At 37.0% G+C, this 12,655-nt stretch overlaps 1 protein-coding gene across 6 annotated transcripts in view; it reads right to left on the bottom strand.

Annotated features, from left to right (window-relative positions):
• Window positions 1-12,655, bottom strand: part of FER (FER tyrosine kinase) — a 466,113-nt gene that overhangs the window by 310,873 nt on the left and 142,585 nt on the right. For all 6 annotated transcript variants that reach the window (XM_024125793.3, XM_024125783.2, XM_055086705.1 and 3 more), the window contains one exon: window positions 3,263-3,385. In XM_024125793.3, coding sequence (XP_023981561.1) covers window positions 3,263-3,385 — 123 coding nt within the window. The remainder of the gene's footprint in view (window positions 1-3,262; window positions 3,386-12,655) is intronic.

Genomic DNA, 12,655 nt, shown 5'->3' with positions numbered 1-12,655 from the left:
CATGGGTTTAGTTGCTCTGCGGCATGTGGGATCTTCCTGGACCAGGGATAGAACCCGTGTGCCCTGCATTGGCAGGGGGATTCTTAACCACTGCGCCACCAGGCAAGTCCCGGTTTTATTACTTTTAACTAACACGGTATATGAAGCTAAAAAAGTCTGCAGAGTAAAAATAAATCTATTTTTGAAACTAGATAAAAATTGCTTTTAATCATATATTTAAATAAATATATGTAGACATATATATTTACATATACACACAAAAAATGGAAATGTTTAAAAAATATTAAGAAAATGAAATGCAAACATTTACCCTAGAATCCCTTTCAGACTATTTATTTAGCAAAATATTTTAACATATGATTCAAAGACAAACTTCAACCCTAACAATGTGTAAATTAATGAGATTTCACAATGACTACTTGGTTATATAAATATGCTTAACATTTTCAAGATTATACCCTGAAGCTAACAATAAAAACTCCATGAATAACAAAGGGGTGACAGAACTTGGGTTAAACAGGACTCATTCCCTGAACTGCTTGACATACTTATCCCTTCTAATTTATTCTCCTAAGAACACTGTTAAAATCGTAAGATCAAGCAATCACTGTGATCAAACAGACAGAAACCTTGGAGTCAGGAACTCATGCATTTTCTATCACTTACTGGGTATGTGATTCTAAGTAAGTTATCTAAATTCTCTAAGTCTTAAAGGTAAAATCCAGGTAATTACACAGGAAGCATAGTGAAGATAACATTTAGTGAATTAACATATATAAAACATCTAGCATAGTATGTGGAACAGAGTACAAACTCAAGAGATATTATTTCCCATATGTCCACCACCCTTTAAGCTTCCTCTCCTCTATGCCCATTCTCATCTTCTGATAAATACAAGTAAGTGGAGGAATGTGGATCACACTAATTATGTAGGTGAAGAGAGAATCGAAGATGTGAGTCAAGAGAACATACCAAAAATATCAAAGAATCTACAACTTCCAGGGTAAGACAACACTTAAAGATTGCCTCCCCCAGCAACTCAGACATGCTGGTGAGAGGGGTCAGCTATCCTACTGTATTTCTTTATATCTGCTAAATTATAAAACAGGAGTCATTTACAATGTGCACATGTACAAAACTGTAAAACGTACAACTGCTTGGTCATCTGATGAGATTTACTAGCAAATAGAGAAAAACAAAAGATAATTTTTTTTAACTTTATACATGCAATGGTTAATAAATTTTATATTTATAATCCCAATAGAATCTTCTGTTGATGCAATACTGAAAATTTCCAGATTTATTAAAGGAATATCCAGAGTAACTCAAATTTTCCTGTTCTCACCTTTAAAAGGCTCATCAATTTCAATATGACATTTAACACCAAGTTGTAATAAAAGCCATAGTATAAGTGGGAGAAGTAGGCTCCTAATATCCTGAGTTATACAATAGGATAGATGGTGTTGCCATTCACTGAAATTGTAAAAAATACTAAGAGTGAACTAGATTGCATTGCGTTGGGTTATATTGAGGGGATTTTTAATTCAGCCTTAGATATGAGAAATTTAGTGTACTTCTAAGGCATCCAAGGAGGTATGTCAAGTAGGCAACTGATTACACAGCCGTAGAGTTCAGAGAGGCAATCTGAGTGAGAGTAATATACATGAGTCATCTTCAGGGGATCACCTAGAGATAGAGTACAGAGAGGAGAATGACATAGCCTAGGGCCATGCCTTGGATAAATCCAAAATATACTGGCTGAGTGGGAAGGATGAATTTACAAAGAAGGAGTGGCCAGAAAGCGAGAAGCAAGATCTGTCACCTTGGTCCCAAAGGCCAAAGGAAATGAAGTCAACAAAGATACTGTGAGAAGGTCAAGTAAGATAATTGCTAAATTTAGCAATATAAAGGTCATTGATGATCTTATAGATATCTACCTATTTCAACGGTGACAGGGAAGAAGCCAGATATCTGTGGGTTAATTATTAAGTGAGACTTGAGGAAATGAGTGCTCATTAGCACTCTTAGAACAGGTTTGACTAAGAAAACAGAAAGCAAAGACAGTAATTGAGGGAAAAGATGAAGATTAAAGACAGGTTATCTAGGGTGGTAAGAAAGGTAGAGATTATTTTCAGGAGTCACAACTTAAGAATATTTAAAAAGTGAGCACAGGACACAGTTGAGAAGAAAAGGTGAACATAATATAAAACAATGTAAAATTTCTGGGAAAGTAAGAGATGATGAGATATAAAAATAGGCACAAGAAATAGACAGGAAAAGGAACAGATCCTCTATGGAAGTAAGGAAAGGGAATGGGTACAAACGTGGTGCATTTAGATATCTAAAATTCTAGAAAATAAGGTACTTGCCACCTAATGATTCTAATTTTTTCTCTAATGTAGGAGAGGTCCATCTGCTGACTATGATGGGGTATATAACAGGATCAGAAATTTGAGAGAAGTAGAAAATATTTGAAAAGTTGTGTAGAAAGTAAGAGCAAGTATAGACTAGACAAATGCTACACATCACAATCCTTGAAAGTCTTGACAAATCACACCAATTGGGAAAGTATGATAGCAAGAAATTTATATATTCTAGTCTAGGATTAGAGAAACCATACCAGTAACCCCTGCTGGAGATGCAAACAATGATCAAAGTCAGATTAGAAATTTTAAATTTTAGATCAAAATTTAAACCTTAATACAGTAGAAAACATAATTATTGAAATCAGTAAAAACAAGAGTATAACAAAACAAGTAAAGTCAGAGGATCCAAGAAAATATTTACAGATCCAGAAAACATCAAGAAAAACAACAGTAAGACAAAAACAGCACAGCAAATATCAGAAGGATTTTTATAGGTGAAACAGACTGCTCTTTTTTAGTAGGTTTATTTGTTTCCTTCTAACACAGTAGAAACCAGTTTCTAGATAATACTGGTCTGTCACTTTCTTAACAAGGAATTCACAGTGACTCTGGTAGACTTTGATGAGGGGGAGTAAAGACAGGTTTAAACAGGGTTTTTCAGAAAATAGTTCAAACCATTAAAACATTGAGACATATGATCAGTACACTATATTGATAAAAACACAAAATCCCTCTTCTAGAGTCCTAGAAAGTAATTCAACCATACACAGTTTTATACTTAACATGAAATTTCAGCTTCTAGAAATTACACATCCATAATTCCATGTAACTGAAGTATTTCTGTAAAATTACATCAATTAAACTTTCTTCCTTCAAATTATTTTTGTTTTACTCACTCAGACTTCTTTTCGTAGGTCTTAGAAGATTCCTCAATCCTCTTCTCTAGCTCCAGGACAGCTTCCTCCTTATTTAAAAGCATCTGCTGTGTCTGTATAAGTTCCTCTGCTAAAGTTTTCAACCTAGAATGAACAGTTTCCTCATTATCAATCAATACATTAATTACACTCACTTTATACATACAAAAAAAAAGGGATTCATATATCTAAAGTTGCAATGTCCAAAACAGTAGCCACATGTAATTTTACACTACCAAATGTAAAATAGCTAGTGAGAAGCAGCCGCATAGCACAGGGAGATCAGCTCGGTGCTTTGAGCTCGGTGCTTTGTGACCACCTAGAGAGGTGGGATAGGAAGGATGGGAGGGAGACGCAAGAGGGAGGAGATATGGGGATATATGTATATGTATAGCTGATTCACTTTGTTATAAAGCAGAAACTAACACATTGTAAAGTAATTACACTCCAATAAAGATGTTAAAAAAAAGTTAATGCATATAAAAATATAAATTAAGAGTAAACTTTCAGTTCCTCAGTTGCATCAGCCACATTTCAAGCACTCAACAGACACATGTGGCTAATGGCTATCTCTTTGGACAGAGAAAAGAACATCTCAATAATCACAGTGAGTACTCTTGGGCAGCCTGTTTTAGAGAGTCTTATTCATCAAACAGCAAAAGAGAAACAAACTGAAAACGGAGAAAGAGAAAAGGACTAAAGTAAAAAATACCTGTCATCTCCCAGGAAGAGTGTATAGTGAAAAAAACATGATTTTTGTTTTCAGAATAACATATATTTATAATCTGGCTTTGCCACTTTTTATCTGAGATCCTGGGCAACTTGTTTAAGCTCATTGGATCTATTTTATCATTAGTATTTTGGGTACTGTAATACCCGCTTCAGAGCATTGTTTTGAAGATGAAATACACTAATGTATACAATGAATGGTACTTAGGAGGCATCTGAGTAAATAACATCTAGTATTATTTGCATTTGTCATCTCATTTAATTCTCACAACAACCTATGAGATAGATACTGTTATCCTTATTTTAAAGAAAATAAAGTAAGGCTCACTCACATGGTAATTTAATATAAGCTATTTCTGTTTTCACATATTACAACAGAGGTATTTTCTATTAATATATAGATTTGAATACAATTAAATACATAAAATTAATATGTACCCATAGACCAGACAATTTTTGGTTACATAAAATGCATTTGGTCCTGAATAGAAATATTTCTACCATGAAAACACACACAGCTGGAATCTAAAAAATAATATAAATTAACTTATTTACAAAACAGAAACAGACTCATAGACATGGAAAACAAATTTATGGTTATAAAAGATGAAAGGGAAGGAAGGAATAAATTAGAAGTATGGGATTAACAGATACACACCACTATATATAAAATAGATAAGCAACAAGGATTTACTGTATGGCACAGGGAACTATATTCAATATCTTTTAATAACCTATAATGGAAAAGAATCTGAAAAAGAATATATATATAACTGAATAACTTTCCTGAACACCTGAAATTAACACAGTATTTTAAATCAACTATAGTTCAACTACAAAAAGGAAAAATAAAATTGCTATAACCATAAAAAATAGATACACAGCTATCATATCACATTAAAATTTTTATCTTCAGCTTTTTAAAGCAAGACATGAAACCCAAAATACACAAAATATTAAATAACCCAAGTCTATGAATATTTGAATTTATTTAAAGTTAAAGAGATGATAAATAAAGTCAAAAGTCAAACTTCGAAGAAATATTTGCATTGGGAATTACAAGCAAAAGCTCATGGAGAAAAACTCTTAGAAAAAAGTCAACCTACTATGAAAATGGACAAAAAACACAACACGAAGTTCATCAAAAAAAATTCAAATGATCAGTAAGCACACGGAAATATTTACAACCTGAACCACACACACAAAAAATCTGCAAATTAAATGAATAGTAAGTAATTTTTCACCTACTAAAATTGACAAGCATGAAAAAGTGATAATATTCAGTATTCTCAATATTGTAGAAAGAAAGAAAAAGGAAGGAAGGAAGGAAGGAAGGAAAGAAGGAAGATATAGGAAGGATGGAAGGGGTATAGGATTGGAATAGGGGGTGATTTAAAGACAAAAAAGCCTCTCATATTTTACTCTATATTTATCTATATTATTTAAATCTCATAACAAAAATGAATTGATTTTTAAACTAGTAAATAATACATAATAGAGGTAGAAGAGGTAGAAAAACTATGAGACCTAATCAGAACAACTCAAAATATAGGGAAGGAGGAAGAGAGGGAGGGAGGAAGGAAGGAAGACACATACCCTATTGATGTGACAAAACTAGCACAAATTTTTTAGTGGTCAACTTGGAATTGTCTCTCAAACTTCAAATTAGAATATTCTTTGACCATCTAAAAATCTGTCTTACCAAAATACTTTACAAAGTGCACACAATTAGTCCATATGAAGATGTTTGTTATAACACTGTTTATAAAACAAAAAACTAGAAAATATTTAAATGTTCATCAACAGGGGAATAGCTGAATAAATTTTAATCTATTTAAGATACAGAATAGCATATAGTCACTAAAAAGAATGAGGTGCACACATAAAACGTTCTTCCAAGGCAAAGTCTTAAATTAAAAGGCATAATGCTGAAAAATACATATAGCATGGTTCCATTTATATTGAAATAAATGTATGTATATATGTGCTACTGACTGAATTGTATTCCTTCAAAATTCATATGTTGAAATCCTAACCCTCAAAGTGATGGTATTTGGAGAGGGGGACTTTGGGAGGTAATTAGTGTTAGATGAGTTTGTGAGGGTGGAGCCTTCATGATGGGATTAGTGTCCTTAGACGAGACACCAGAGGGTTCGCTCATGCTGTCTCTCTCTCCAGCCCCAGACAAAGAAGAGGTCATGTGAGTACACAAGAAGGCAGCAGTCTACACCCAGGAAAAGAATTTCACCAGGACCCAAACTGGCCAGCACCTTGATCTGGAACTTCTAACATCCAGAACAATGAGAAGTAAATTGCTGTTGATTAATCCACCCATTCATGGTATTTTATCATGGCAGCTATAGTAGATTAATACACTATGTATGTATTTATTTGCGGAGAAAAACCAGGTTACTACAAACCAAACTTTCATCATCACTCTGAGGGGTTTGGGATTGGAATAGAGCGTGATTTAAGGACAAAAAAGCCTCTTGTATTTTACTCTATATTTATCTATATTATTTAAATCTCTTATAACAAAAATTAATTTGATTTTTAAACTATTAAATAATAGGTAATAGAGATAGAAGAGGCAGAAAAACCATGAGACATAATCAGAAGAACTCAAAAAATAGTAATCCAGATTACTTCATCTAGTTTAGAGTTAAGCAACATAATAAATCTCAATAGGTTTCTGAGGGCAGTACTATATTACAGCAAAACATAATCAATGTTGCTTATAATAATGATCCAGAATCATAAGGGAAAGGTTAAATTAGATAGGTATTTTTTTAAGAATATATATATATTTACAAGAGACATATATCAAATCTGGTAAAATTATTTTGTTGAATTTGATGGCAATATAAGCTTTGATTATCAAGAAAACTCAGTTTTGTAGAATAGTTCATATCCTGACTACTAGACACAGAAAGCATTACTGTATTAAAATTAGAGGTCATTCTCAAGAAACCTACATTTCAACTTCTGGCTTCAAGCTACTTATTAACAACTATAAATACATATGTAAATAACACACATAATGCTTTGCTCTTTATAAAACTCTGCCCTATATATAATCTCATTTAATCCGCATGAAAGTCTGGAACACAAGACCCTACCTCTGTACCCGTCCCAACCCCAGTCTAGAGGTAATAAAGACAAGCTTCTCACCACTGCCTTGGCCGCGTTGCATCAAAGCTGAATTTGATAGAAAGCTCTTTCCCTCTCTTTATCACTTTCCTCTCCTCTGTTTTTTACTTCTCTCTCCTATACCTTTCTGTATTCTCTTCTTTTCTTCCTGCTCAATTTTCCATTCACCTCTCTTCTCAATTCTTCCTTCATTCATCTAAACAGGTGTTTACCAAGAGCATGCCTTGTGTCAGCCATGCTCCTAGACACTAGAGATACAACAACAAACAAGTTTGGCTTCAGGAAACTTACAATCTAGTAGAAGAGACATCGACCTTTTTTCTTCCAACCCTCTCTGCTTCTTCTTTCCTCTCTCGGACTATTATTGTTTCTTTCCCTAGTTTCTTCTCAATTCTTCTCACTGTACCATATTCTTTGCTCCATCCTGAAATAAATACATAGTCCCACCAAACTATAAGATGCAGGCACCATGGCTTACTCTTCACAGCACATCCCTTACACTTAGCACAGTGTCTTGCACACTGTGCAAGTATGTGCTCAACTCAGTTCTCTATGTCTTGTTTTTCTCATGAGTTCACACATTAAGCTTTTTTCTGCAATTCCCTAATAACTTCCAAGGCTCTCCTGATTCCAATCATTCTGAATTATCTAGAGTGTGAAACCAAAGAGCTACCTCAATATGGGGACAGCACAATTTATGACTTTCACCCACCATATGGGCTAAACTGATATATGAACCCCTACTGCAGTGGTGCAGTGAGGGAAGCTTTAGTTCTCTGTATATATGTCATTAGTATAGGGCTGACTCTTTTTATGCAAACATTTTATCATCAAGCTAATCACTTTACCTTTCTACATCAGATTAAGAGAATTATTTGTGTTTATAACTCTACACCTCTACTGCATTTTGTAAAGCACCTTACTCTGGTATAACAGAAAACAGGTCTAGAAGCAGACACCTTCACGTTCAATATTTACTTGGCTTTTCTAAACTTTCACTTTCTTCCCTAAAAAAACAGAAATTAATACCTAATTTAAAGGGTTCCTGTAACTATGATGAATAGTTTTAAAATTCCTAACATGGATTTGGAAGCATAGCATATTCCCTATAAATGTAACTGTATATTATTAACCAATTTTACTAGTTTCGTAAGAAATATTTTTCTGAAAAGTAACTTTAAATGTTGTCTTCTAGGGAATTCCCTGGCGGTCCAGTGGTTAGGATCCCATGCTTTCACTGCAGAGGGCCCAGGTTCGATCCCTGGTCAGGGAACTACAATCCCACAGGCCACATGGCACAGCCAAAAAAAAAAAAAAAATCTTCTTCTACTTTTTTAAAGAATATTTTGTTAACATTGGATGTAAAAATTAACATTGCTCCCAAAGCAGAGGTAGGATTGAGTGTATTTTAAATAAAACTCAAGAACAGGTTATATTATTTATACATTATTCCTAATTAAGGACAAGTAAAGTAAAGAAATTGCAAGAATGCTACATTAAAAGTAGAGGAGCCATTCATAATTAAAAGTTGTTTTTCCCTTTACAACAGTGTCATTTCTAAGAACTTTAACTTTTTGGAAATGTGAAGAATTTCGGTTCCATGAGAAACTAACATAAGCTTGCATGTCTTTGTTATTCTTGATGCAAACAAAACAGTATGTCCCTATACACACACATATACACACACATACACACACACATACATGTTGATTTGACGTGACATGACGGTAATAATATCACCACAAATCTAAAAAGAAGCAAAAAATGAGGAGTTTTACTATTGATTTCTTCATATTTATCACTTGGAAAAATTCAAGGGAAGACACTTGATCGTGGTGAGCATCATAAGTTACTCTAGTTAATTGTAGTGTTGCCGTCTTTTTACTTTGAAATGGGGTAAGAAAGGAGGAATGAGGTGAAAGCCAGAGAGTCCTGATCCACTGTTTAAACCACATTAGACTGCCTAACTCCCTCTATCAGAGACCACTGGCACATGGCATTTCTAGCCAAGTATATTAAAATCCAAATCTGCTAATACTTTCTACTTCCTTTAGCAATCATTCAGCCTTCTGAAAAATATCATATAAGCTTTCAATGAGGAATTAAATATGAAGTTTTGTATATGCTAAACTTGTGGCGTACACATGTCAGCTCATTTGTGAGAAGAATGAGGTAGTACTCGTGATTTCTTTTCAAGTTTCTGATTTGTGCTAAAACAATTTTAACCCAGAAAGAGAAAGAAACCTACCACCAGCTTATTAGAATCTCTAAAGAGCTGGAAAGGTCCTAGAAGTTAAAACAAAGGCCTAGAAGAGCTAGTAATACTTCTGTTCTCTGGCAGGTCTGTTGTGTTACCTAGAAGTTACTACCTGTTACATTGAGCAATGAAGGCTGGAGGAAGAAAGAAAGGAGACAAGAAAAAGGGAAGGAGAAGAAGATCAGAGAAAAAGGAATAATAATATTAGTTTCCTCTACTTTATCTCGCTCTTGATCATGTCAAAAAAAATAGTACCTCTTCTTGAGGCTTTAATCTTTTACAGCCTTAGTGCAAACAAAGTATAGCTGAGCTTTATGCAAAGTCTTCTTAAATAAAAAAAATTGAGCAAAGATAAGCCTTTAAAGTCAAAATTTCTTAATATTTCTAAATCTCTACAGACCCATGGTTGCAAATTCAAAGTAGAAAAGACAAAGAAGATTTAGAAGAATGGAATTATATGGGGAAAATATTGTCTCTTTTCGCCACGTGGAGTGGAATGGATTAAGAGGAAAACATTCCAGTATATACAGGTTATATACAGATGACTTAATAAACGTAAAAATACTTTGCAAATTTCAAAGAACTATTCACTATGCTGTCATTGTTGTATATGATCTGTACACAAATATAACAGTAACAGTTCAAAAGGCTTATTTAAATTTTTTAATTAGATATCATGGGGTACTTAAATAATCATGATGCAAATATTTAAATATCATAAAATGACACTATCTCATTAAAAAAACTCACAAAACTGACATAATACTTAACATGTACTGACTGACAAGCACAGTTTTAAGCACTTTAGAAATAGCCCTTAAATTCACATCAGTCGGGAGAGCTGGGAAGATGGAAGAAGTGTAAGAGGCGGAGATCACCTTCCTCACCACAGATACATCAGAAATACATCTACACGTGGAACAACTCCTACAAAACACCCACTGAACGCTGGCAGAAGACCTCAGACCTCCCAAAACGCAAGAAACTCCCCACGTACCTGGGTAGAGCAAAAGAAAAAAGAATAAACAGAGACAAAAGAATAGGGACGGGACCTGCACCAGTGGGAGGGAGCTGTGAAGGAGGAAAGGTTTCCACACACTAGAAGCCCCTTCGCGGGCGGAGACTGCGGGTGATGGAGGAGGGAAGCTTCGGCGCCGCGGAGGAGAGCGCAGCAACAGGGGTGCGGAGTGCAAAGCGGAGTGATTCCCGCACAAAAGATAGATGCCACCCGGCACTCACCAGCCCGAGAGGCTTGTCTGCTCACCCGGCGGGGCGGGCGGGGGCTGGGAGCTGAGGCTCGGGCTTCAGTCGGATTGCAGGGAGAGGAATGTTGGTGCGAACACAGCATGAAGGGGGCTAGTGTGCCACAGCTAGCCGGGAGGGAGTCCGGGAAAAAGTCTGGACGTGCCGAAGAGACAAAAGACTTTTTCTTCCCTCTTTGTTTCCTGGTGCTCTAGGAGAGGGGATTTAGAGCGCTGCTTAAAGGAACTCCAAAGACGGGCGCAAGCCGCGGCTATCAGCGCGGACCCCAGAGACGAGCATGAGACGCTAAGGCCGCTGCTGCCGCCACCAAGAAGGCTGTGTGCAAGCACAGGTCACTATCCACACCTCCCCTCCCGGGAGCCTGTGCAGCCCGCCACTGCTAGGGTCTCGTGATCCAGGGACAATTTCCGCGGGAGAACGCACGGCGCGCCTCAGGTTGGTGCAATGTCACGCCGGAGGCTCGCCCGGCACTCCGTGCCCCTCCCTCCCCCCGGCCTGAGTGATCCAGAGCCCCCAAATCAGCTGCTCCTTTAACCCCGTCCTGTCTGAGCGAAGAACAGCGCCCTCCAGCGACGTACGCGAAGAGGTGGGGCAAAACCCAAAGCTGAACCCCAGGGGCTGTGCAAACAAAGAAGAGAAAGGTAAATTTCTCCCAGCAGCCTCAGGAGCAGCAGATTAAATCTCCACAATCAACTCGATGTACCCTGCATCGGTGAAAAACCTGAATAGACAACGAATCATCCCAAATAGAGGAGGTGGACTTTGAGAGCAAGATATATTATTTTTTCCCCTTTTCCTCTTTTTGTGAGTATGTGTATGCTTCTGTGTGAGAATTCGTCTGTATAGCTTTGCTTTCATCATTTGTCCTAGTGTTCTGTCCATCCGTTTTTGTTTTGTTTTTTTACTTAAAAATTTTTTTTTCTTAATAATCATTTTTTCTTTTAATAACTTTATTTTATCTTTATTTTATTCTATCTTCTTTTCTTTCTTCCTTCCTTCCTTGCTTCCTTTTTTTCCCTTTCTTTCTTTCTTCCTCCCTTCCTTCCTTCCTCCCTCCCTCCCTCCCTCTCTCTCTCTCTCTTTCTTTCTTTCTACTTTTCCTCCCTTTTATTCTTAGCCATGTGGATGAAAGGCTCGTGGTGCTGCAGCCAGCAGTCAATGCTGTGCCTCTGAGGTGTGAGAGCCAACTTCAGGACACTGGTCCACAAGAGACGTCCCAGCTCCATGTAATATCAAATGGCGAAAATCTCCCAGAGATCTCCATCTCAACACCAAGACCCAGCTTCACTCAACGACCAGCAAGCTACAGTGCTGGATACCCTATGCCAAACAACTAGCAAGACAGGAACACAACCCGACCTATTAGCAGAGAGGCTGCCTAAAAACATAATAAGATCACAGACACCCCAAAACACACCACCAGACGTGGACCTTCCCACCAGAAAGACAAGATCCAGCCTCATCCACCAGAACACAGGCACTAATCCCATCCACCAGGAAGCCTACACAACCCACTGAACCAACTTTAGCCACTGGGGACAGACACCAAAAACAACGGGAACGAGCTTCCCTGGTGGCACAGTGGTCGAGAATCTGCCTGCCGATGCAGGAAACACGGGTTCGTGCCCCAGACCGGGAAGATCCCACATGCCGCGTAGCGGCTAGGCCTGTGAGCCATGGCCACTGAGCCTGCGCATCCGGAGCCTGTGCCCCGCAACGGGGAGAGGCCACAACAGTGAGAGGCCCGCGTACCGCAAAAAAAAAAAAAAAAAAAAAATACTCCACATGGGATCATTAGCAGAATAACTGAGGCAGGAGAACAGAGAAGTGACCTGGAAGATAAAAGAGTGGAAATATCAACTGCAGGGCAGAATAAAGATAAAAGAATGAAAAGAACTGAGGACAGTCTCCGAGACCTCTGGGACAACATTAAACGCACCAACATTCGAATTATAGGGGTCCCAGAAGCAGAAGGG

Source organism: Physeter macrocephalus, chromosome 8, assembly GCF_002837175.3.
Source record: "Physeter macrocephalus isolate SW-GA chromosome 8, ASM283717v5, whole genome shotgun sequence".
Taxonomy (NCBI): Eukaryota; Metazoa; Chordata; class Mammalia; order Artiodactyla; family Physeteridae; genus Physeter; species Physeter macrocephalus.
This window is presented reverse-complemented; position numbering and strand designations above follow the sequence as displayed.